The sequence below is a fragment of the Oncorhynchus mykiss genome, chromosome 1 (assembly GCF_013265735.2).
Source record: "Oncorhynchus mykiss isolate Arlee chromosome 1, USDA_OmykA_1.1, whole genome shotgun sequence".
NCBI lineage: Eukaryota > Metazoa > Chordata > Actinopteri > Salmoniformes > Salmonidae > Oncorhynchus > Oncorhynchus mykiss.
Genome location: NC_048565.1, coordinates 73,142,938 through 73,168,007, shown reverse-complemented (window position 1 = coordinate 73,168,007; position 25,070 = coordinate 73,142,938). Strand labels below are relative to the sequence as shown.

The 25,070-nt window shown below is 44.4% G+C and overlaps 1 protein-coding gene across 3 annotated transcripts in view; it reads left to right on the top strand.

Moving 5' to 3' along the window:
• LOC110528926 (cGMP-dependent protein kinase 1) overlaps window positions 1-25,070 on the top strand; it is a 149,647-nt gene that overhangs the window by 122,103 nt on the left and 2,474 nt on the right. For all 3 annotated transcript variants that reach the window (XM_036984929.1, XM_021611105.2, XM_036984926.1), the window contains exons 8-15: window positions 6,607-6,672; window positions 12,175-12,249; window positions 22,689-22,785; window positions 23,391-23,530; window positions 23,650-23,739; window positions 24,478-24,619; window positions 24,733-24,896; window positions 25,001-25,070. The exon at window positions 25,001-25,070 is cut by the window's right edge and continues 53 nt beyond it. In XM_036984929.1, the coding sequence (XP_036840824.1) occupies window positions 6,607-6,672; window positions 12,175-12,249; window positions 22,689-22,785; window positions 23,391-23,530; window positions 23,650-23,739; window positions 24,478-24,619; window positions 24,733-24,896; window positions 25,001-25,070 (844 nt within the window). The remainder of the gene's footprint in view (window positions 1-6,606; window positions 6,673-12,174; window positions 12,250-22,688; window positions 22,786-23,390; window positions 23,531-23,649; window positions 23,740-24,477; window positions 24,620-24,732; window positions 24,897-25,000) is intronic.

Here is a 25,070-nt window from a genome sequence, read left to right as displayed (position 1 = left end):
CCACAGACGATGCAATCTGAACCACACTGCACACTGCCCTAACCCATCTGGACAAGAGGAATACCTATGTGAGAATGCTGTTCATTGACTACAGCTCGGCATTCAACACCATAGTACCCTCCAAGCTCGTCACCCGCCCTGTGCAACTGGGTACTGGACTTCCTGACGGGCCGCCCCCAGGTGGTGAGGGTAGGCAACAACATCTCCTCCCCGCTGATCCTCAACACTGGGGCCCCACAAGGGTGCGTTCTGAGCCCTCTCCTGTACTCCCTGTTCACCCACGACTGCGTGGCCACGCACGCCTCCAACTCAATCATCAAGTTTGCGGACGACACAACAGTGGTAGGCTTGATTACCAACAACGACGAGACGGCCTACAGGGAGGAGGTGAGGGCCCTCGGAGTGTGGTGTCAGGAAAATAACCTCACACTCAACGTCAACAAAACTAAGGAGATGATTGTGGACTTCAGGAAACAGCAGAGGGAACACCCCCCTATCCACATCGATGGAACAGTAGTGGAGAGGGTAGCAAGTTTTAAGTTCCTCGGCATACACATCACAGACAAACTGAATTGGTCCACTCACACAGACATCATTGTGAAGAAGGCGCAGCAGCGCCTTTTTCAACCTCAGGAGGCTGAAGAAATTCGGCTTGTCACCAAAAGCACTCACAAACTTCTACAGATGCACAATCGAGAGCATCCTGGCGGGCTGTATCACCGCCTGGTACGGCAACTGCTCCGCCCTCAACCGTAAGGCTCTCCAGAGGGTAGTGAGGTCTGCACAACGCATCACCGGGGGCAAACTACCTGCCCTCCAGGACACCTACACCACCCGATGTCACAGGAAGGCCATAAAGATCATCAAGGACATCAACCACCCGAGCCACTGCCTGTTCACCCCGCTATCATCCAGAAGGCGAGGTCAGTACAGGTGCATCAAAGCTGGGACCGAGAGACTGAAAAACAGCTTCTATCTCAAGGCCATCAGACTGTTAAACAGCCACCACTAACATTGAGTGGCTGCTGCCAACACACTGACACTGACTCAACTCCAGCCACTTTAGTAATGGGAATTGATGGGAAATGATGTAAATATATCACTAGCCACTTTAAACAATGCTACCTTATATAATGTTACTTACCCTACATTATTCATCTCATATGCATACGTATATACTGTACTCTATATCATCGACTGTATCCTTATGTAATACATGTATCACTAGCCACTTTAACTATGCCACTTTGTTTACATACTCATCTCATATGTATATACTGTACTCGATACCATCTACTGTATCTGCCTATGCTGCTCTGTACCATCACTCATTCATATATCCTTATGTACATATTCTTTATCCCCTCACACTGTGTACAAGACAGTAGTTTTGGAATTGTTAGTTAGATTACTTGTTGGTTATTACTGCATTGTCGGAACTAGAAGCACAAGCATTTCGCTACACTCGCATTAACATCTGCTTACCATGTGTATGACACAAATACAATTTGATTTGATTTGATTTGATTTTGAGTAGCAGGAAGTTGAAATTGGGCATGCTATTTATTCAAAAGTGAAAATTCTGCCCCCTAGCTTTAAGAGGTTCTTAACTGACCTGCCTAGATAAATAAAGGTAAAACATATATATATATATATATATATATATATATATATATATATATATATATATATATATATATATATTTAAACTGCAACTTGTCAGTGAAGAGCACTTTTTGCCTGTCCTGTCCTGGCGGTGGGTTTGTGCCCATAGGCAACGTTGTTACCGGTGATGTCTGGTGAGGACCTACCTTACAACAGGCCTACAAGCCCTTAGTCCAGCCTCTCTCAGCCTATTGCGGACAGTCTGAGCACTGATGAAGGGATTGTGCATTCCTGGTGTAACTCGGGCAATTGTTGTTGCCATCCTGTACCTGTCCCGCTGGTGTGATGTTTGGATGTACCGATCCTGTGCAGGTGTTGTTACATGTGGTCTGCCACTGCGAGGGCGATCAACTGTCCGTCCTATCTCCCTGTAGCGCTGTCTTAGGCGTCTCACAGTACAGACATTGCAATTTATTGCCCTGGCCACATCTGCAGTCCTCATGCCTCCTTGCAGCATGCCTACGGCACATTCACACAGATGAGCAGGGACCCTGGGCATCTTTCTTTTGGTGTCTTTCAGAGTCAGTAGAAAGTCCTCTTTAGTGTTCTAAGGTTTTGTAACTGTGACCTTAATTGCCTACCTCTGTAATCTGTTAATGTCTTAACAACCATTCCACAGGTGCATGTTCATTAATTGTTTATGGTTAAGCATGGGAAACAGTGTTTAAACCCTTTACAATGAAGATCTGTGAAGTTATTTAGATTTTTATAATTAGCTTTGCAAGACAGGGTCATAAAAAAGGGATGTTTCTTTTTTTCTGAGTTTATATAGGTCCTGGATGTCAGGAATCTTGGCTCAAATGATGTACTGTGCGGTACGCACTACCCTCTAGCGCCTTCCGGTCAGGTGCTGAGCAGTTGTCATATCAGGCGGTAATGCAACCGGTCAGGATGCTCTCAATGTTGCAGTTGTAGAACTTTTTGAGGATCTGGGGACCCATGCCAAATCTTTTCAGTCTCCTGAGGGGGGAAAGGTGTTGTCATGCCCTCTTCACAACTGTCTTGGTGTGTTTGGACCTTGATACTTTGTTGGTGATGTGGACACCAAGGAACTTGAAACTCTCAACCCTCTCCAATTCAGTCCCGTCGATGAGAATGGGGGCCTGTTGTTGTCCTGCTTGTTGGCTGGTTTTCCCTTTGTAATCCGTAATAGTTTTCAAGCCCTGCCACATCCGACGAGCGTCAGAGCCGGTATAGTAAGATTCAATCTTTGTATTGACACTTTGTCTGTTCGTTGTGTCTCGCTCCTTGAAAACAGAAGCTCTAGCCTTTAGCTCGGTGCGGATGTTGCCTGTAATCCATGGCTTCTGATTGGGATATGCACGTACGCTCACTGTTGGGACGACGTCGTTGATGCACTTAGTGATGAAGCAGGTGACTGAGGTGATATACTCCTCAATGCCATTGGAGGAATCCCCAAACAGTCTGTGCTAGCAAAACAGTCCTGTAGCGTAGCATCTGTGTCATCTGACCACTTCTGTATTGAGCGAGTCACTGGTACTTCTTGCTTTAGTTTTTGCTTGTAAGCAGGAATCAGGAGGATAGGATCATTATCAGATTGGGCAAGGGAGAGCGTTATACGTGTCTCTGTTTGTGGAGAAAAGGTGGTCTAGAGTTTTTTTTCCTCTGGTTGCACATGTGATATACTGGTAGAAATGAGGTCAAACTAATTTAAGTTTTCCTGCATTAAAGTCACCGGCCACTAGGAGCGCTGCTTCTGGATGAGCATTTTCTTGTTTGCTTATGGCCTTATATAGCTTGTTGAGTGCGGTCTTAGTCCCAGCGTCGGTTTGTGGTGGTAAATAGACGGCTACGAATAATATAGATGTGAAGTCTCCTGGTAGATAGTGTGGGCTACAGCTTATCATGAGGTTTTCTACTTCAGACGAGCAATACCACGATACTTCTTTAATATTAGACATCGCACACCAGCAGTTATTGACAAATAGACACACACCCCCGCCCCTTGTCTTACCAGACGTAGCTCCTCTGTCTTGCCGAAAAACAGAGCAGACAGTCAGCTCTATATAGTCTGTGTCGTTGTTCAGCCAAGTCTCTGTGAAACATATTACTCCAGTTATTACAGTTTTTAATATCCCGTTGGTAGGATATTCTTAAATGTAGATCATCAACTCTGTTTTCCAATGACTTTGGCCAATAATAGCAAGGGTGGTGATGGTTTACTCACTCGCCAACAAATTCTCACAAGGCACCCAGGCCTCCGTCCCCTGTCTTTTCTTCACACAAATGATGGGGATGAGGGCCTGGTCTCGGGAGGCAGTAAGTCCTTCGCATTGGACTCATTAAAGAAAAATCTTTGTCCAGTTTGAGGTGAGAAATCGCTGTTCTGATGTTCAGAAGCTTTTTTCGGTCATAAGAGACAGTAGCAGCAACATTACGTCTAAAATGAGTTACAAACAATGCGAAAAAACAAACAAAATAGCAAAGTTGGTTAGGAGCCAGTAAAACGGCAGCCATCCCCTCCGGTGCATCTATGTGTGTGTGCGTGCGAACGTACGTGTGTGTTGGGGGTTTCTTTGTTCCAACATGGAAAAAGCAATGTACCCTGTTCTCTTGAGAGGCAGGTATATCTGCCAAAACACTGTTGACAACAGTACAATGAAGCACAATGGCAGAGGCTACATTTGGCTTCTCGCTCTCTCTCTCTCTCTCTCTCTCTCTCTCTCTCTCTCTCTCTCTCTCTCTCTCCCTCCCTCTCTCTCTCTCTCTCTCTCTCTCTCTCTCTCTCTCTCTCTCTCTCTCTCTCTCTCCCTACCTCTCTCTCTCTCTCTCTCTCTCTCTCTCTCTCTCTCTCTCTCTCTCTCTCTCTCCCTACCTCTCTCTCTCTCTCTCTGTGTGTGTTTACAAGCAATTGTGAAGGTGTGCAGTGATCAGAGTAAATCAATTGTTTGCAGAGGTTAACAGACAGCAGAAATAGTATTGTCAATATCAACAAAAACGTTACCCCAGCAACAAGAGGAGAGCAGGTGATGGAAAACCCCCTCTAATATGAAACCCTGGAGGTCCCTTAAATGGGCAATCCGGAGTTGAAACAATAACAAAGCCTCCCCTGCCACTGTTTATGTAAAAATCTGAGGGATGGGACTGGATATCAAATTCATAGACAGAGCTATGGATGCAAGGACTGACCATCATCCATGATATACAAGTATAGTTGTCACCATGGTTTGAGGCTATACAGTGTTTGTTGACATTCATTTTGTTTACAAACAGTGGAGTTAAACAGGATTATATTTTGGGTTCTGATGGGGTTCAACAGTTTAACTAAGCTCACGAGGCATTTATAAATGATATCTTTCAAGAATTAATGGTATCACGTCATTAACTTAAGTCCAAAAATGGATGTAAAAACTGCAGATTGCCCCTTTAACAGTGAACAGCTAGCAGCTCAGTCTCTTTGTGGGCCCTGCTCATTATCTGAGATAGAAAGCAAAATAGATTTTGTCCGTGTGTGTGTGTGAATGTGTGCATGCGTATGTGTGTTGGGGGTTTCTTTCTTCCGACATGGAAAAAGCAATGTACCCTGTCCTCTTGAGAGGCAGGTATATCTGCCAAAACACTGTTGACATCAGTAGCACAATGGCAGAGAGGCTACATTTGGCACATAGTCCCAGTTCACACCCAGCAGGTGTTTATGATGGCAAGTACAAGGATGTACCACTCAGGGACTGGATTTAGTTCAATTAATACCCCCTTCAGCCTCCCGCCTCCCTCCCTCCACATGCCCTGTGCATGCCCATGTGAGAAAAAACCCTCTCTCTTTCCTCTTTAGCCCATCTTTACCACAACACTCCTTAATGGTTGCCTCCTCTCCTCTCTTTTCCACTGGTGAAACCCTTGTCGTTTCCTGCAGCTGTGACCTTTTGAGATAGGGAGTGTGTGTTTGCGTGTGTGTGTTTGGAAAATGGGTAGTGGTGGTGGGGGGGGGGGGGGGGGGGGGGGGGTGTATGAGGAGGCTAGATGGCATGAGAAGGGCTTGTCACCTCGGTCCATGTGAAATAGGTTGCGTAGAAGCTTCAACATATGGGTCATTCCTCCCCTACTTAGACACGACAGTGTGACTTGACTTACATGTCAACAGCTCTAATGCTGATACACTTTCTCACCGACCGGGAGTAAAGCTTGATTCCGCACTTGTTCAGTACTGTATTTAGTACAGTATTTAGTGTATGCTCATCTTTTGCCAACATAGTTTTCCTGTTATGAATTTGGATGAAGTGGAATACTGTATGGACTCCTCCATCTGCCGCATTAAGTGTTAGGTTTCAGTGTGTCTTAGAGTGGTCTTCACTTGACCCTGAGATCTGTTAAAGTTTGTGTAGACAGCTTGCATGGACTCGCCTTCCCAGCTGTAAGTGTAGATTTGAGTGTTCTCAGTGATATGGTAGTGTGTGTGTGTGTGTGTGTGTGTGTGTGTGTGTGTGTGTGTGTGTGTCTGTGTGTGTGTGTGTGTGTGTGTGTGTGTGTGTGTGTGTGTGTGTGTGTGTGTGTGTGTGTGGACTGGTCGTGCTAGTTAGACTGGAGGGGCCATGGAGTCCTGGGACAACTCAGACTCTGAGAGCGACTGGGGAGACGAGTCCTCGGAAGAAGAGGATATCGATGATGTCACTAACAATACAGAGTGAAGCTGGTTTTACTTTTGGTACTGTTTACTGTCACTAATGTCCATGTATTTGTCAACACAAAGCTTGATAATCCTATGATGACATTTTTCCATGGCAAGTCTGTGGTTTCCTAACGTATCAAAAGCAGTGTTAGAATGATTTATCAAAATGTGGAACACAATGTTTTTATTGTGTAATAACTATTTTTCCATGTCATTTTAAACACATACCTGGTCGTTAATGTTTCATAAAAAAAGGTGTTGCTGTATTCTGTGTAATATGTGTTACTAATGACCGTATGTGTGTTCTGTTGCAGGGAGGACATCAGGACAGCAAACGTCATCGCTGCAGAGGCCGTTACATGTCTGGTCATCGACAGAGAGTGAGTGTTCAAAACCTCAGTACCTTCTCTTGTATTCTGAAATGGTTTTAATCATTTGGTCTAGAATCTTATATAACATAAGCTTTTATCCAAAGCAACTTTTTTTGTACAAATGTCCCTGGGATTTGAACCCATAACCCTGATGTTGCAAGCATCATGCTCTACCAACTGAGCCATACAGGACACTCATTGTGTCACTGCTAACATCAGTATATCATTTTGCTGTAATGTAAGAGCAGGGTTGGGTGGTATCAGGTTAGCCCCTGTTATGGAGCAGGCCTCTCATGGGCAACCCTTAGTGAGTGAGTCATCTGAATGAGATGATTATTAGGGTCTGTCACTCTGTCACACAGACCGCTAATGCTCTCTCACCTCACATAGCCAGCTTGCCATATGCGTCAACAAGAATGGGTTGGGTTTGGGGCCAGGATGAGAGAGAGGTTAGCGGTGGCAGGGGGGGAAGAGAGAGGGAGGGAAAGAGAGCGATAATGAGAATTAGGGGATAATGGTGAGAGGGAAACTCCAGCAGAGATACAGTTGAAGTCAGAAGTTTACATACACATTACATACACATTGAAACTCAGTTTTTCACAATTCATGACATTTAATCCTAATAAAAAATCCCTGTCTTAGGTCAGTTAGGATCACCACTTTATTTTAAGAATGTGAAATGTCAGAATAATAGTAGAGAGAATTGTTTTTTTTCAGCTTTTATTTCTTTCATCACATTCCAAGTGGGTCAGAAGTGTACATACACTTAATTAGTATTTGGTAGCATTGCCTTTAAATTAAATTGTTTAACTTGTGTCAAACGTTTCGGGTAGCCTTCCACAAGCTTCCCACAATAAGTTGCGTGAATTTTGGCCCATTCCTCCTGACAGAGCTGGTGTAACTCAGTCAGGTTTGTAGGCCTCCTTGCTTTCACACACTTTTTCAGTTCTGCCCACAAATATTCTATAGGATTGAGGTCAGGGCTTTGTGATGGCAATCCAATACCTTGAATTTGTTGTCCTTGAGCCATTTTGCAACAACTTTGGAAGTATTCTTGGGGTCATTGTCCATTTGGAAGACCCATTTGTGACCGAGCTTTAACTTCCTGACTGATGTCTTGAGATGTTGCTTCAATATATCCACATAATTTTCCTACCTCATGATGCCATCTATTTTGTGAAGTGCACCAGTCCCTCCTGCAGCAAAGCACCCCCACAACATGATGTTGCCACCCCCATGCTTCACGGTTGGGATGGGGTTCTTCGGCCTGCAAGCCTCCCCCTTTTTCCTCCAAATGTAACGATGGTCATTATGGCCAAACAGTTCTATTTTTGTTTCATCCGACCAGAGCACATTTCTCCAAAAAGTACAATCTCTGTCCCCATGTGCAGTTGCAAACCATAGTCTGGATTTTTTATGGCAGTTTTGGAGCAGTGGCTTCTTCCTTGCTGAGCAGCCTTTCAGGTTATTTCGATATAGGACTCGTTTTACTGTGGATATAGATACTTTTGTACCTGTTTAATCCAGCATCTTCACAAGGTCCTTCCTTTGCTGTTGTTCTGGGAAAGATTTGCACTTTTTGCACCAAAGTACATTCATCTCTCGGGGACAGAACGCGCCTCCTTCTTGAGCGGTATGGCGGCTGCATGGTCCCATGGGGGTTATACTTGCATACTATTGTTTGTACATATGAACATTGTACCTTAAGGCGTCTGGAAATTGCTCCCAAGGATGAACCAGACTTGTGGAGGTCTACAATTTTATTTTTCTGAGGTCCTAGATGATTTCTTTTGATTTTCCCATATCAAGCAAAGAGGCACTGAGTTTGAAGGTAGGCCTTGAAATACATCCACAGGTACACCTCCAATTGACTGAAATTATGTCAATTAGCCTATCAGAAGCTTCTATAGCCATGACATAATTTTCTGGAATTTTCCAAGCTGTTTAAAGGCACAGTCAACTTAATGTACAGTATGTAGTAAACTTCTGACCCACTGGAATTGTGATACGGTGAATTATAAGTGAAATAATCTGTCTGTAAACAATTGTTGGAAAAATGAGTTTTAATGGCTCCAACCTAAGTGTATTTAAACTTCTGACTTCAACTGGATGTGTGTGTGTGTGTGTGTGTGTGTGTGTGTGTGTGTGTGTGTGTGTGTGTGTGTGTGTGTGTGTGTGTGTGTGTGTGCTTGCGCATGTGTTTGCATGTCACAATGTAAGTATTTTGGCATGAGGATTTAGCCTTGGCAGCCAGGGTTGTAAGCTGGTATTTCAGTTGTAAAGATATCAATTGAAATGTACATTTATCCTTATTATCCTTCATTTTCATATTCATCAATATTTGCTTAAGCATTTATGGGTCTAGGGCTCAAGCAATCCAAACAGAGATGATATGTGTGGGGAATCTGGGTATTATAAATTGAGACCAAGTGGTTTCCACTTCAAACAAACAACAATCTTACAAAGGTTTTTTTAACATTCATAAAGTTTTCATAGTACTATAAAGATGCAATACACAGCTGCACTAGATAGTCATATGGAGAATAAGTGTGTCACACCCTGACCATAGTTTGCTTTGTATGTTTCTATGTTTTGGTTGGTCAGGGTGTGATCTGAGTGGGAATTCTATGTTGGATGTCTTGTTTGTCTATTTCTATGTCTGGCCTGATATGGTTCTCAATCAGATGCAGGTGTTAGTCATTGTCTCTGATTGGGAACCATATTTAGGTAGCCTGGGTTTCACTGTGTGTTTGTGGGTGATTGTTCCTGTCTCTGTGTTTTGCACCAGATAGGGCTGTTTTGGGTTTTCACATTTCCTTGTTTTGTAGTTTATTCATGTATAGTTTTCCTTTATTAAACGAACATGAATCATCACCACGCTGCGTTTTGGTCCGCCTCTACTTCACAACAGGAAAACCGTCTACAGAATCACCCACCACAACAGGACCGAGCGGCGTGGTAACGGGCAACAGCAGCGAAAAGAGGAATGGACATGGGAGGACGTTTTGGACAGCAGGAGTATGGACTATACTACTTGGGAGGAGATAGACAGGTGGGCGGTCGACCCAGGGAGAGTGCCGGAGCCCACCTGGGATTTGATGGAGCAGTGCGCAGAAGGTTATCGGAGAATGGAGTTGGAGAGACAAGCACGGCGGCGCGGTAGGAAGCCCGAGAGTCAGGGAGTATGGCGAGGCCAGGTAGGAGACCTACGCCAACTTCCTGTGCTTACCGGGGGGCTAAAGAGACCGGACAGGCACCGTGCTATGCTGTGGAGCGCACGGTGTCCCCAGTGCGGGTGCATAGCCCGGGTGCGGTACATTCCAGCTCCACGTATCGTCCGGGCTAGAGTGAGCATTGAGCCAAGTGCCATGAAGCCGGCTCTACGCAGCTGGTCTCCAGTGCGTCTCATTGGGCCGGCTTACATGGCACCAGCCTTGCGCATGGTGTCCCCGGTTCACCTGCATAGCCCAGTGCGGGCTATTCCACCTCGCCGCACTGGCAGGGCGACCGGGAGCATTCAACCAGGTAGGGTTGGGCAGGCTCGGTGCTCAAGAGCTCCAGTGTGCCTGCACAGTCCGGTCTACCCAGTACCACCTCCACGTACCAGCCCTCCGGTGGCAGCTCCCCGCACCAGGCTTCCTGTGCGTGTTCTCGGCCCAGTACCACCAGTGCCAGCACCACGCATCAGGCCTACAGTGCGACTCGCCTGTCCAGCGCTGCCAGAGCCTTCCTCCTCTCCAGCGCTGCCGGAGTCTCCCGCCTATCTAGCGCTGCCAGAGCCTTCCTCCTCTACAGCGCTGCCGGAGTCTCCCGCCTGTTCAGCGTAGTCAGAGCCTTCCTCCTCTACAGCGCTGTCGGAGTCTCCCGCCTGTTTAGCGCTGCCAGAGCCTTCCGCCTCTACAGCGCTGCCGGAGTCTCCAGTCTGCAAGGAGTCTCCAGTCTGCAAGGAGTCTCCAGTCTGCAAGGAGTCTCCAGTCTGCAAGGAGTCTCCAGTCTGCAAGGAGTCTCCAGTCTGCAAGGAGCCGCCAGTCTGCAAGGAGCCGCCAGTCTGCAAGGAGCCGCCAGTCTGCAAGGAGCCGCCAGTCTGCAAGGAGCCGCCAGTCTGCAAGGAGCCGCCAGTCTGCAAGGAGCCGCCAGTCTGCAAGGAGCCGCCAGTCTGCAAGGAGCCGCAAGAGCCGCCAGTCTGCAGGATGACGCCAGAGCTGCCAGTCTGCAGGGAGCCGCCAGAGCTGCCAGTCTGCAGGGAGCCGCCAGAGCTGCCAGTCTGCAGGGAGCCGCCAGAGCTGCCAGTCTGCAGGGAGCCGCCAGAGCTGCCAGTCTGCAGGGAGCCGCCAGAGCTGCCAGTCAGCATGGAGCCGCCAGAGCTGCCAGTCAGCATGGAGCCGCCAGAGCTGCCAGTCAGCATGGAGCAGCCAGAGCAGCCAGTCAGCATGGAGCTGCCAGTAAGCCAGGATCTTCCAGATCTGCCAGTCAGCCGGGATCCGCTATTCAGCCAGGATCCGCCGTTCAGCCAGGATCTGCCAGAACTGCCAGCCAGCCAGGATCTGCCAGAGCCCCTCAGCCCAGAGGCGCCGGAGCCCCTCAGCCCAGCGGCGCCAGAGCCCCTCTCTCCCGAGCAGCTGCCCCTCTGTCCCGAGCAGCTGCACCTCTGTCCCGAGCAGCTGCACCTCTGTCCCGAGCAGCTGCACCTCTGTCCCGAGCTGCCCCTCTGTCCATTGAGAAGGGTCGCCGTGGTTAGGAGGCCACGGAAGCAGACAATAAAGCAGACTAAGACTACGGTGAAGTGGGGGCCACGTCCAGCACCAGAGCCGCCACCGCGGACAGAAGCCCACCCAGACCCTCCCCGATAGGTTCAGGTTGACCATAGTTTGCTTTGTATGTTTCTATGTTTTGGTTGGTCAGGGTGTGATCTGAGTGGGCATTCTATGTTGGATGTCTTGTTTGTCTATTTCTATGTCTTGCCTGATATGGTTCTCAATCAGAGGCAGGTGTTAGTCATTGTCTCTGATTGGGAACCATATTTAGGTAGCCTGGGTTTCACTGTGTGTTTGTGGGTGATTGTTCCTGTCTCTGTGTTTTGCACCAGATAGGGCTGTTTTGGGTTTTCACATTTCATTGTTTTGTAGTTTATTCATGTATAGTTTTCCTTTATTAAACGAACATGAATCATCACCACGCTGCGTTTTGGTCCGCCTCTACTTCACAACAGGAAAACCGTTACAAAGTGGCTAGGGGTACATAGAGACCCGCTTATTAAGTATGTCATGTCAATTACAATTATCAAGGGGCTGGAGCAGTTACACCACAGTTAATGAAACACAATGCAATCTTTTTGTCATTTAGATAACTGACGTGATTACTTGAAGACAACAATAATTATCTATCAAGATATTACAGTTTATTGAATGTAATTTCAGGAGGAGGAGGGTGACATCAATGCAATGGATCAATGTCTTCAACTCCTATAAAAAGTGATGTTTCACAAACACTCTTTCACTTCCTGTGTTGCAGCTCCTTCAAGCACCTGATTGGAGGGTTGGAGGAGGTGTCCAGTAAAGGCTGTGAGGATGCTGAGGCCAAGGCTAGGTAAGTCCCCTGTCTTTCTTTCACTGTCTACTTAATTAATCATTCTATCAACCGGCTTTGCTTGGCTTTGTGGTTTGGTCAACCTTCGGTCTGTTACATAACGCAATTCTCTGGTGACAGACATGGAAGTGAAGGTCGTAACCTCTACCACAGCCCTTGGAGGAACCAATATGTTATCTGTGACCATGAGAACAGGAGCATAGCACCAGACACTGGACACCCTGGCACAGGGGCACCTTGGTGCTGTGGCGTGTTCTTGTTGGCATAAAGAGATGCCATTTCAATGCAGGGTAATGTTGTGAGACAAGGTGAGGAGAAACCAGAACTGTGGTTGAAACACAGGACAGACTGACCGCAAAGCTGTGAGTAAAGTGAAACACTGGGGTCAGCTTGTCACCAGCCAAAACACTCGGAGAGAGTTGACAGTGGTATATCTAGTGTTATATTATTGTATATCCCTATTCTACATACCCTCTGTGGTAATATAATGTATCATTTAGCAGATGCTTTTATCCAAGGTGATTTACAGTCATGCGTGGATACATTTGCTTATGGGTGACCTCAGAGGGAATCAAACCCACAACACTTGGCATTGATAGTTCCATGCTCTACAGACTGAGCCACACAAGACCAAATAAATGCAACTCTAATTCCTCTGTCTGTCAAATCAAAAATATGTGCCTTTGTCACCCTGATTAAAATGACTTTTTCACCATCCCGCTACTGTCTGTTGTATCCCCGGAGTTTCCTTTCCTGTTCGTTACTTCCTGGGAGCCGGTCGCCAGGAGAGATTGAGGAGCCCGAATCAGACCGCCACTGAGATGGAACCTGTCTAATTGGCCACAGCTGGCTGGGCGCCACACGGCAACTGCATCTTGACTACAGCTTCTCGCTATTAGGGAGAGTTGCCTTTTCCTCAACACTACACTTTTTGTTTATCATTTGATGATTTCCTCAATGCAGTAAGGGTGGTAGTTCTCCCTTTGACATAAAGGAATATCCTAACCACAAAGTTTGTGGAACATTTGTATTCATTTCTGTCACTTAAGCAGGTGTTTCTATCCAGAGTTTAGTAACAAAGGCAAAACCTACAACTTAGTTTTGAGTGTGTTTGAGCTTGGACACACCGAGTATAGAAAGGGTCTGGTCTGTTCCAGGCTCCAGTCCCTGATGTGATGAAAATGGAGGTACTGGCAGCTGTGTCCCATCAGAAGATCTCATGGGGGACTTTGGGAAGCACTCTCCCTCTCTCTTCAGGAAGCATTGGAGCAATAGATGGGGGCTTGAGTGTTTGATACATTATATACACTCATATTCAGATACACACATGCAGGCAAACACTCATACAGCCAGCAAAACACTCGTGCACGCACACACACAGACAAGAATGACATAATTCTTTATGATCTTATCTGTCTACTGTTCGCTAATCCACTAATGTCAGAAATATAGTTATTTTATTACACTTCAGGTAATTATCTTGGTAGTATTATGTTCTTTGTTGGAAGTCTGTATGATGTTTAAACATGTTATTATAAACAGTACATACAGTAATTCCATACCTGGCTGTGTGTACCTCGTATGGTACATTTGAAATGTCAGCCTCTCTCATACTGAAATTCTTATATTGGGGGGGGGACTACAGAAGATTATATTCTTTGTGTACAAAATATAAATAATGTTTTACTGTTTTGCTTACATCCTGGAAAGAGATAAGAATGGAGAAAGTTACTGTGTGTTGGTCACTGTAGTGAGGCCCATGTCTGAGTAAGACAGTGAATAGAGTCTTTGTCATGGAACTCACCGTACAATCTTCTGCATTGTGTCCAGTATGATACATTGGTAATGTTTTCAACAATATTTCCATCCCTGGTTGTGCAGTTGGATTCAAGGTTGTTGTATACCAGTGGTGTAAAGTACTTAAGTAAAAATACTTGAAGGTACTACTTACAATGGGGCAAACAGTGGGGTATTTAGTCAGCCACCAATTGTGCAAGTTCTCCCACTTAAAAAGATGAGAGAGGCCTGTAATTTTCATTATAGGTACACTTCAACTACGACAGACAAAATGAGAAAAGAAATCCAGACAATCACATTGTAGGATTTTTTATGAATTTATTTGCAAATTATGGTGGAAAATAAGTATTTGGTCACCTACAAACAAGCAAAAAATTACAGGCCTCTCTCATCTTTTTAAGTGGGAGAACTTGCACAATTGGTGGCTGACTAAATACTTTTTTGCCCCACTGTGAGTAGTTTTTTGGGGTATCTGTACTTTAATTTACTATTTATATTTTTGCCAACTTTTACTTTTACTTCACTACATTCCTAAAGAAAATAATGTACTTTTTACTCCATACATTTTCCCTGACACCCAAAAGTACTTCTCACATTTTGATTAGAAAATGGTCCAATTCACACACTTTTCAAGAGAATATTCCTACTGCCTCTGATCTGGCAGACTCACTAAACACAAATGCTTGTAAATTATGTCTGAGTGTTGGAGTGTGCCCCTGGCTATCCGTCAATTGTTTTTGTTAAATGGTGCCGTCTGGTTTGCTTATGGTTTATACTTTTGATACATAAGTACATTTTAGCAATTCCATTTACTTTTGAAACTTAAGTATATTTTAAACCAAATCCTTTTAGACTTTTACTCAAGTAGTGTTTTACCGGGTGACTTTCACTTTTACTTGAGTAATTTTCTACTGAAGTATGTTTACTTTTACTCAAGTATGACAATTGAGTACTTTTTCCACCACTGCTATACAATACAAATGCTTGTGTTCTATTGTTGTATCTCATAAAGGATCTCATCTTTCAAAATGAATTTGGTCAGATTTGCAAGAAATGGGAGTATAAGTGGTGCATGGGTCAGCTGTTTGTTCACCTGCCTGCAATTTCTGATAACCCTTCCGCAACCGTCCGACTATTATGTGATAAAGTGAAAATCTGAGGCCCTCACCCGACCCTAACCCGAAAATAGAAGAAATATTTGTTCTGCTTGGATTAATATTTTATGTGGTTGAAATAGGACTGCACGATTAATCAAATTCAGATAGAAATTGCAATTGCAATATCCATATAGCAAGAGGCTGCGATTTTCTTCTTGCTTTGACAATGTTAGAGAGTGAATATTATTTATAATAAAGACTAGAAAGAAAACAAGTGACCCTCCCCTATACCTAAAATAATAATTAAAACAAAGTGGATAGCAGAGAAGATGTCTAATGTTTACCCGCCCTTCTTGGAAAGACCAAAGCCTTAGATATGCAATTTTAGAAACAGTTCTTCGTCCCGTAAGCATTACATGGCAACGCAGGAATTTTGATAGCACACAGGGCTGTGGGCCAGAAGGTTGTGGGTTCACAGACCGTGGACAAGAGTAGGGGTGGAAAGATCTCCTTTATAGTAAAAGCATTGCATGAATCTATCGTTGTATTTGCAGGTCCGAGAAAAAAATTGCCTTTTATAAAAATGTCATGCAATTCTACGTCATTTTACATATCAGCAGAATATTTTTTAATACCACAAAAATGACCAAAATTACAGGCTAAGAATGGACAGAGAGATAGGCCTATGTGTGGCCTATGTGTTCATCTTATCATATTTCTCCAATGCCAAATCAGTGTGTCTTGTTTTAAACCAAACTATCCCTGTTTGCAAATAATTACATCTGAAGCATCATTTGGAATCTGAGCATGGCGCTTTCAAAAGTTAGGCATTTCTTTTCACCCCAGACAGAGTAGAACTACTGATGCCAAAAAAAATGGAGGCTGGCTATTAACTGCTGGCTATTCTTCTTCTGTGGCTTAACCCCAACGAGAGAAGGTCACTCAAGTTTTTCCCTAAAAGCTATCTGGCTTTTGTACAGAAAGTGAATAGTCACTTAATCACTTGATAGTGACAGAATTAGATTATTTCCCAAGCAATGTCTATTTTTTGCCTCCTCGGCTATAGAAGGTTGTAGCTCAGCCTCTGAATGTCAAAGAAAGTAACGTCTTTCCTGCGTATTCACAGCTTGTTTCTGGGATAAAGCTTTGCGGACCAAAGCTCTGTTATAGATCACTTTATATAATCAGATTTATATAATCAGATATAATCAGTTTTATTTTCTTCAAAATCTTAAGCTAACAAGGGTGCTTTGCCCCATTTTCTTTAATGAAATGTAGGCCTATGGCGTACCCCCTGAATATGAGTTTTGGTTTTAACTTAACTGACATGGAGGTAGGCTATTTATCAAATCAAATCAAATCAAATCACATTGTATTTATTAAACGCTCCGAATACAACTGATCTGGACTTTACAGTGAAATGCTTGATTATGGACCTTACCCAATTATGCAGAGTAAAAATTTGTACAAAATAACTAGTAACTAACAGAAGAGGAATTAAATAAAATACATAAGAATGGAGCTACAGTATATACAGGGAGTACCAGTACCAGATCAATGTGCAGAGATACAAGGTACTTGAGGTAGATATGTACATGAAGGCAGGGTAAAGTGACTAGGCATCCGGATAGATAATAATAAGAGTAAAATAATGAACAGAGTAACAGCAGCAAGTGTGTGTGTGTATGTGTGAGAGAGCGTGTGTACATGGTGTGTAAATAAAGTCTCGTTAGTGTGCATAGGGTCAGTGCAAGATAGAGTCAGAGCAGATAGTTCATTAATTGATTATTTAGCAGTCTGGCTATTTAGCAATCTTATGGCTTGGGTGTAGAAGCTGTCTCTGAGCCTGTTGGTCCAAGAGCTGATGCTTTGTTACCTTTTGCCAGATGGTAGCAGAGTGAGCAGTCTATGACTTGGGTGACTAGGGTCCTTGCCAGTTTTTCGACACCGCCTGATATAAAGGTCCTGAATGGCAGGGGGCTTGGCCCCAGTGATGTACTGGACTGTGTGCACCACCCATTGTAGCACTTTGTGTTCAAAGGTGGTGTAATTGCCATACCAAGCGATGATGCAGCCAGTCAAGATGCTCTCGATGGTGCATCTTTTGAGAATCTTGACTAATCTTTTCAGCCTCCTGAAGGGAAAGAGGTGCTTCCGTGCCCTTTTCACGACTGTGCGCATGTACTGTATGTGGACCATGTTAAGTCCTTAGTGATGTGGATGCCAAGGACCCGCTCCACAACAGCCCCGTCAATGTGGATGGGGGTGTGCTCTCCCCTCTTTCTCCTGTAGTCCACGATCAGCTGCTTGGTCTTACTGACATTGAGGGAGAGGTTGTTGTCCTGGCACCACACTGCTAAGTCTCTGACCTCCTCCCTTTAGGCTGACTCATCGCCGGCGATGTGCACTGTTGTGTCGTCAGCAAACTTGATGATGGTGTTGGAGTCGTACGCGGCCACGCCTGTCGAGGGTGAACAGGGAGTAAAGGGTCCCCCGTGTTGTAGGTCAGCGTGGCGGGGGTATTGTTGCCTACCCTCACCTCCTGGGGTCGACCCATCAGGAAGTCCCGTATGCAGTTGCAGAGGGAGGGGTTTAGTCCCAGGATCCCTAGCTTGGTGATGAGCTTGGAGGGGACTATGTTGTTGAACGCTGAGCTGTAAATATTAACATTATTCTCATAGTTATTTCCCATCTTGTCCAGGTGGGAGAGGGCAGTGCACTTGAGATTGCGTCATCTGTGGATCTGATGGGACAGTATGCGAATTGGAGTGGGTCTAGGGTGTCTGGGATGATAGTGTAGATGTGTGTCGTGACCAGCCGGTTTCCTTGGAGCTCTTGTGAACAGGGACAGTGGTGGTCAGCTTGAAACACGTTGGCATTACATGTTGGCATCTACTTTCAACACCATAAGCTGTCCATTTCCGATGTATTCAACACCATAAGCTGTCCATTTCCAATGTTTTGTTTTAGAACCCCAATCAATGTAAGTTACTCAAATTTGGCTTATTGTGAGGTCATATTGTTTTTAATCAAATCAATTCTAGTAGTAGCAAGCTATCAAAGTTGACCTCTGGTCCTCCTTCTCAACTTTGTGCTCTCCTTTTCAAACTGTTCAGAACACAGTCTATAGGCTAGTCTGTGCGCAATATCAAAAATGTATTTTCGGAAGAAGCCTTTGACTCGCTTCCTGAACTGCCGCTGTAGGTCTACACAACACAGCATTGGTTAGGCAGCACACAAAAAGGTTTTTGATCAGCAAGAGCAGAGCAGGCCGGGGCTCGGGGTTGGAATATCAATTGCAGTATGTAATGCAGACTAGTTTTATTTACACCATCCGAGCAGATATATTAAAGATATAACTTTGCTCTGTGCTTCTAGGAGTATGCACTTCGTAGCCTATAGCCTATAGGCTATGGATCATTTGACTGAGACCACACTAAATGACCTATAGGTGCACTTGATATTGCGCGCCCAGCGGAGAATCAGAGATGAGTCGCAGCATTGGGCACACGATATACAGTATAGCCTAATAAGCAACTAATTCTAAAACAGTGATACATATTGACATTTAATCAATTACAAATGACTAGATTTAAAAAACTAGATTTTAAACCCTCTCCTTAACTGAAATGTAAAAAGCATGACCCTCCCCCATTTTCCTCCAGGTAACCATTCTGTACCTTTTTATCCATCCCTTAACACAACAAAAACTAGATTATGGTGCCTCCTCCAATGAGATGCGCTAGTCTTTGTTCATTCACTCTCTACATGCACAGATGATGCTGACCAATCACAAACAGGCTCTCTCACTCTCTGCACAGTTACACGCTGGTGAGGACCTGTGTGTGCATCGTGTCGATTTGCTGCCAAAGAAGGGCGCATCTTCAGAGTAGGCCTATGGCAGTATTTCGGCTACAAGCAAACCGATGTCATCCACATGCAAGTGTTGTGCAGAAATTACCTCAGATTTGTGGTGACCACATTAAAATATATCATCAACAAGCTGTTTTCGCCCACAGGACTGGCTCTGACTGGATGTTTTTTGTTTGTCGCACCATTGTCTATAAACCCTAGACACTGTTGTGCGCGAAAAGCCCATGAGGGGGGCCGTTTCTCAGATACTGTATCTGGCGCGCCTGGCACCTACGATCATTCCACGCTCAAAGTCGCTAGGTCACTAGTTTTGCCCATTCTAACATTCAATCAAACAGTAACTGAATGCCTAAATGCCTGTCTGCCTGCTTTACATAGCAAGCCATGTGACTCACTGTCTGTAGGAGTGAACGATTTTCATGAAAGGGGTGGTGTACCTAATAAACTGAAAGGGGTGGTGTACCTAATAAACTGAAAGGGGTGGTGTACCTAATAAACTGGCTGGTGAGTCTATTTGGATGATCATGTTAATAATCCTATATACTATCATTTGTAGCCTATAACAATGTTGGAAAAGATTAGCAGAGTATGTATGCATTAATATGATCGTATTTCACTTTAGAAGTGATGCTTTCTAGCTTGACAGTTGTTTTAACCATGTCTGATGGAATTACCAAGTTTTCGCCAAGTGTTTAAATATTGCTATTTCTAATCACAATTGCAATATCTGTCTCAAAAAAAAAATCGCAATTAGATGTCATCCACACAATATTTAATGACCCATGTGCGGGTTATACATTTGAGTAATTTAGCAGATGCTCTTATCTAGAGTTACTTAGAGGAGCAATTAAGGTTAAGTGTCTTTTTTATTTCACCGAGTCGGCTCTGGGGTTTAAACCTGTGACCTTTCGGTTACTGGCCCAATGCTCTTAACACTAGTGTGTGTATTTTTTCATCACACTTGTATAGATGAACTGATTGTTTTTATGTATATGTACAATTTTCTGCAGTTCGATCAGTGGCGGTTTGTGCCTTTTAAGATGAGGGAGGATCATTTTTTATGAGCATGGCCTTATTTCTATTACATCATGTTGGATGACTGTCATTCATATTCCATTCATCCAGCTCAATGTAACATCGATAGGTTTAGGCTAGACATGATACTATAATTTTCCCTGTACCCATCATGTGGTTGCTACAGCCTAGCCTATGATTGACAATTTACAGCGTAGGTGCACAGGTCAAGATAATTTTTATTAATCAAGGTGACAGACAGGGACATTCAATACCGCCTGGCACACTCTTGTCTGCATCTAGCTGATCTAGGGTGTAATCATTAGTCCAACAGTTGCAAATTAAAGTTTCTCTGGACAAATTCAGATATGTTTATCCCTGTTTCGTTCCATTTGCTTCCGTTTAAGAAATGTTTTTCAACACAATCAGCGGAGTGAATACACCACTGATCACACGCGAACACAGTTCACTTTCATAGCAGCCACATTAAAACAGCATGATCACTTTGCTCATTGTACAGTATACATAATTCCATGTCACAACGATCTACACTCTCTCCTCCTCTCACCTTTTCCCTTTGCTTGCGGACTTAAGTGCAGAACACATCAGCTATCTGTGACTAGGCGAAGAAAACTGATCCTTTCATTGGGTGACAACATGTCAGTTCATGCTGCAAGAGCTCTGATAGGTTGGAGGACGTCCTCCAGAAGTTGTCATAATTACTGTGTAAGTGGGTGAGAACCATGAGCCTCCTAGGTTTTCTATTGAAGTCAATGTACCCAGAGGAGGACAGAACAGAGGAGAACAGCTGTCCTCCGGCTACACGATAGTGCTACCCTACTGAGTGCTGCTGAGGATACTGTAGATCTTCATTGCAAAACAGTGTGTTTTAATCAATTATTTGGTGAAGTGAATATATTTAGTATAGTTTTATTTAAAAAGCATAACTATTTTAATGTTTTACTATTTTTATTTTTATGAAATTCAATAAGGTCCTCCCCTTCCTCCCCTGAGGAGCCTCCACATAAGTCTATACATTTTAATTTATTTCTTCTTTCTTCCATTCTCAACTACTGAAATGGGCTCCCAAGTGGCGCAGCGGTCTAAGGCACTGCTTCTCAGTGCAAGAGGCGACACTACAGTCCCTGGTTTTGAACCCAGGCTGAATCACATCCGGCCGTGATTGGGAGTCTCATACTGCGGCGCACAATTGGCCCAGTGTCGTCCGGGTTTGGCCGGGATAAGCCATCATTGTAAATAAGACTTTGTTCTTAACTGACTTACCTAAATAAAGGTTACACACAAATAAGAGTTAAGTTGAACTTCCTTTACCTGTGATGACAATGGTACAACGTCACCATCTTGTGGTCATAAACTAGTCTTACAATCAAATTAGCTTATGACTGAGGTAGGTCTGAAATGAGCTATAACGCTTCCCTTCTCAGGTTACTTGGTCAGGAAAATCTCTTGGCCTTACCCATCACCCTTGAATGGTAAAACTCTTGACAGTGGGAGGGGTAAGCTGTCAGCCACCCTCTTTGGAGTGTAGTCTGGGCTGTGTTCCAGGAGATGGGTAGAATAGAGGGGAGTGATGAAAGGAGATGCTGGTGAAGCCCATTAGAGCCGTGTTCAGTACTCAGTGCTCAGGGACAAATGGGCCTCGCTGTCACCCCTTGACTTGTGAAACTCTTGACAGGGAGAGGGGTCAGCTGTCAGTCACCCTGAGCTGTAAATGGGCCACCCTTTTTTGAGTGCAGTCTGGGCTGTGTTCCAGGAGATGGGTAGAGTAGACCAGAGTGATGAAAGGAGAGCCTAGTGAAGCCCAATAGATCTGTGCTCAGTGCTCAGTGCTCATTGACAAGTGGGCCTCACTGCCCCTGCTAAACATGTCCTTTTTCTGGGAAACAGGGCAGACAGACAGACAGTTGTACCAACTGGCAGAGTTGATTCCATCGACAACACCTTCTAGACAACACCTTCTACATGTGAGACTGTGGAGAAGACCACAAACAGAGTCATCATCATAAACATAATTGCCCTCCAGTAAGGAGGTCTGTGATTGGAGCTCATCACTAGGGCCCAGATGTTTCCTGGTAATGTCACATAGTCCAGGAAAAATTCCAGTATGGGTTAATGTAGCTGGACAGGTGTGAAATTTGCAATCGCTGTGATGCTGCTGTCCTTGCTCTCTCCCCTTTCACATGGAAAAGTATGAACCAGTCCACAGTCACAGTGATTGTTTTGGCATGCATCTGAGGCTGAAGGTGTTGACCCAGTAACCCTTTATCCTCAGGCCTCTATCTGTCCTGATCCTCTCGATCACACTACTGAGCTGATAAGGCCCGCAGTAACCAGAGAGAACACTGAGAGTGACCGGCCTAGCCATTTGGTTCTAGAGGAGTCATCTCATGTGACTTCTGTCCCCCTCCGTCTCTGGTGAAATGGGAACAGACAGGGGAGAGGGAGGTTCTGTGTTGTGAGGACTCAGGACATTAAACAGGTCTGGAGTACTGCAGGTGTTTTTTCTACCTGTTAGTTAGTTGATCAATGCCAATGATTGGCCAGAGATTCCACCATCTGTAATCAGTGTAGAATTAAAATAAGTAAAAAATATGTACTACCTCAAAGTTAACATGTCCTTGTTTTCTGTCCCTGCAGGTACGAAGCAGAGAACGCTTTCTTCTCCATCCTCAATCTGGCTGACTTCAACATCATTGACACACTGGGGGTTGGTGGCTTCGGCCGCGTAGAGCTGGTAGGAACCACAACTGCCATATGTCGGCCTCCTGACCTAATAGCAAGCTATTGCTTAATGTGTAGCCAAAAGGTTGAGTAAGCTGTCATTTCAATTTACTCTGCCAGTTGTCCACTTCAATGGTTCATGTGCAAAACATGAGACAAAATATCCACAGAAAAGTATTGTTAAACTGACTTTTTAAAATGCTGGTACTGCCGTTGCAATTTCCATCACCTGGCACATGCGCAAAACCATGTAAACACCTGCACAAGTGCGGTTAATATGCATGCATCGTCTGAATGTATTTACATGATGTGCACCTGCCTCAGATTATGAACAAACAAACCATGAGAGCCGAGCCATGCACAGAGACCTGTATATTGAAGTCGGTTTAATAATACTGTCTTACGGATATTTTGACTATAATTTCCAACGGTAAAAGGGCGAACTCAGCAGACAGTTAATTCAACATTCTGACTGGTAAAGGGACTGTTCAGTCTTCTAGAATCTAGCGACAAATGTAGGAAGTCCACACTAAGCTGCAACTTACGTTGAATTGCATTGATGTCTCATTGAACTGTTGCCTACAGCTAACAGTGCTCTCCTCTCTCCTGTGTCAACAGGTCCAGCTGAAGAGTGATGAGTTGAAGACTTTTGCCATGAAGATCCTGAAGAAGCGTCACATCGTGGACACGCGGCAGCAGGAGCATATCCGCTCTGAGAAACTCATCATGCAGGAGGCCCATTCTGACTTCATTGTCAGGTAGATACACTCATGCAACACCTGTCCACAGACACTTTTAATTCATAGTGAAACTGCAGAGGACCCACCCTCCCCTCGCTACTGTCTTGATATCTTTGTGCTCTGTGTTTCAAATTCAGACTGTACAGGACGTTTAAGGACAGTAAGTATCTCTACATGCTGATGGAGGCTTGTCTGGGAGGAGAGCTGTGGACCATTCTTAGAGACCGGTGAGTGTTATACTTTGACCAAACCACCATTGTGCGCATGTTGCTTTTGTCCACCACACTCATTCATGACACGCAGGTTAAAATACCAAAACCAACTGTGGATCAACTATATTAATTTGGGGACAGGTCAAAACACACATGAGACATTCATGGACATTTAGCTAGCTTGCTGTTGCTAGTTAATTTGTCCTGGGAGATAAACATTGTTTTGTTATTTTACCTGAAATGCATATGGTCCTATTTTTGCAGTGTCTTTGTAGAATTTTGACCCATTTTGAGTCATACAAAATCATGTGTTCTCTACTCCGACAATTAATCCACAGGTAAAAGGGGAAACCTAGTTAGTTTTTTTTTTGTTAGTTAGTTCTTTTGATTTTCTCTACCCGTTCATCTTTCAATCACCCACGTGGGTAAGTATGCTCGTGAAAAGAGTTTTGAGAAGTGGGACTTGCAGCGTGTCAAGCTTCTAAAGTAAAACCAAGTTTTAGTTTAGCGCCTGGCTACGCAGACTCCCGTTGACACCCGCGACCGGTTTGAATGAAATAATAGAATAACATGCATGTGTACATTTATTTTGCAACGCTCGTGCACGCAAAGTGGCCAGGCCTAGTCAGCTTGTTAGGCCAATATTTCAACTCATTTCATTGTGCCTCACATGTGTTTCAGTGAGTCTGTGGAAGAGGGGCTTGTCTGAAATATTATGGTCATTTTAGTGATTATTGTCACTTCCTTCTCCAGGGGTTCGTTTGAGGACTCCACCACTAGGTTCTACACAGCTTGTGTGGTGGAAGCATTTGCCTACCTGCATTCCAAAGGCATCATCTACAGAGACCTCAAACCAGAGAACCTTATACTGGACCATAGGGGCTACGCCAAGCTAGTAAGGGACACACATTGTGGATTCAAAGCTTGATGGCTCAAACCTCTAACCCTTTGAACTATTAACGCTGCAGGTTGCCACTAATAATGTATTTTCCCATGTTCTTTGTTTAGGTGGACTTTGGCTTTGCCAAGAAGATAGGGTTTGGGAAGAAAACGTGGACGTTCTGTGGAACACCAGAATACGTGGCACCAGAGATCATTCTGAACAAAGGCCATGACATCTCAGCCGACTACTGGTCTCTAGGAATCCTCATGTTTGAGCTCCTCACCGGCAGGTATACAGACAAACCTGATAATTACTCTTAAATTAAAGTGTAAGGCTAGATGTAAATTTAGATTGGGAGAAATGTTATCGTCTACTTCTACCCCGGTCTTCCAGCCCTCCCTTCTCTGGCCCTGATCCCATGAAGACCTATAACATCATCCTGAGGGGCATTGACATGATTGAG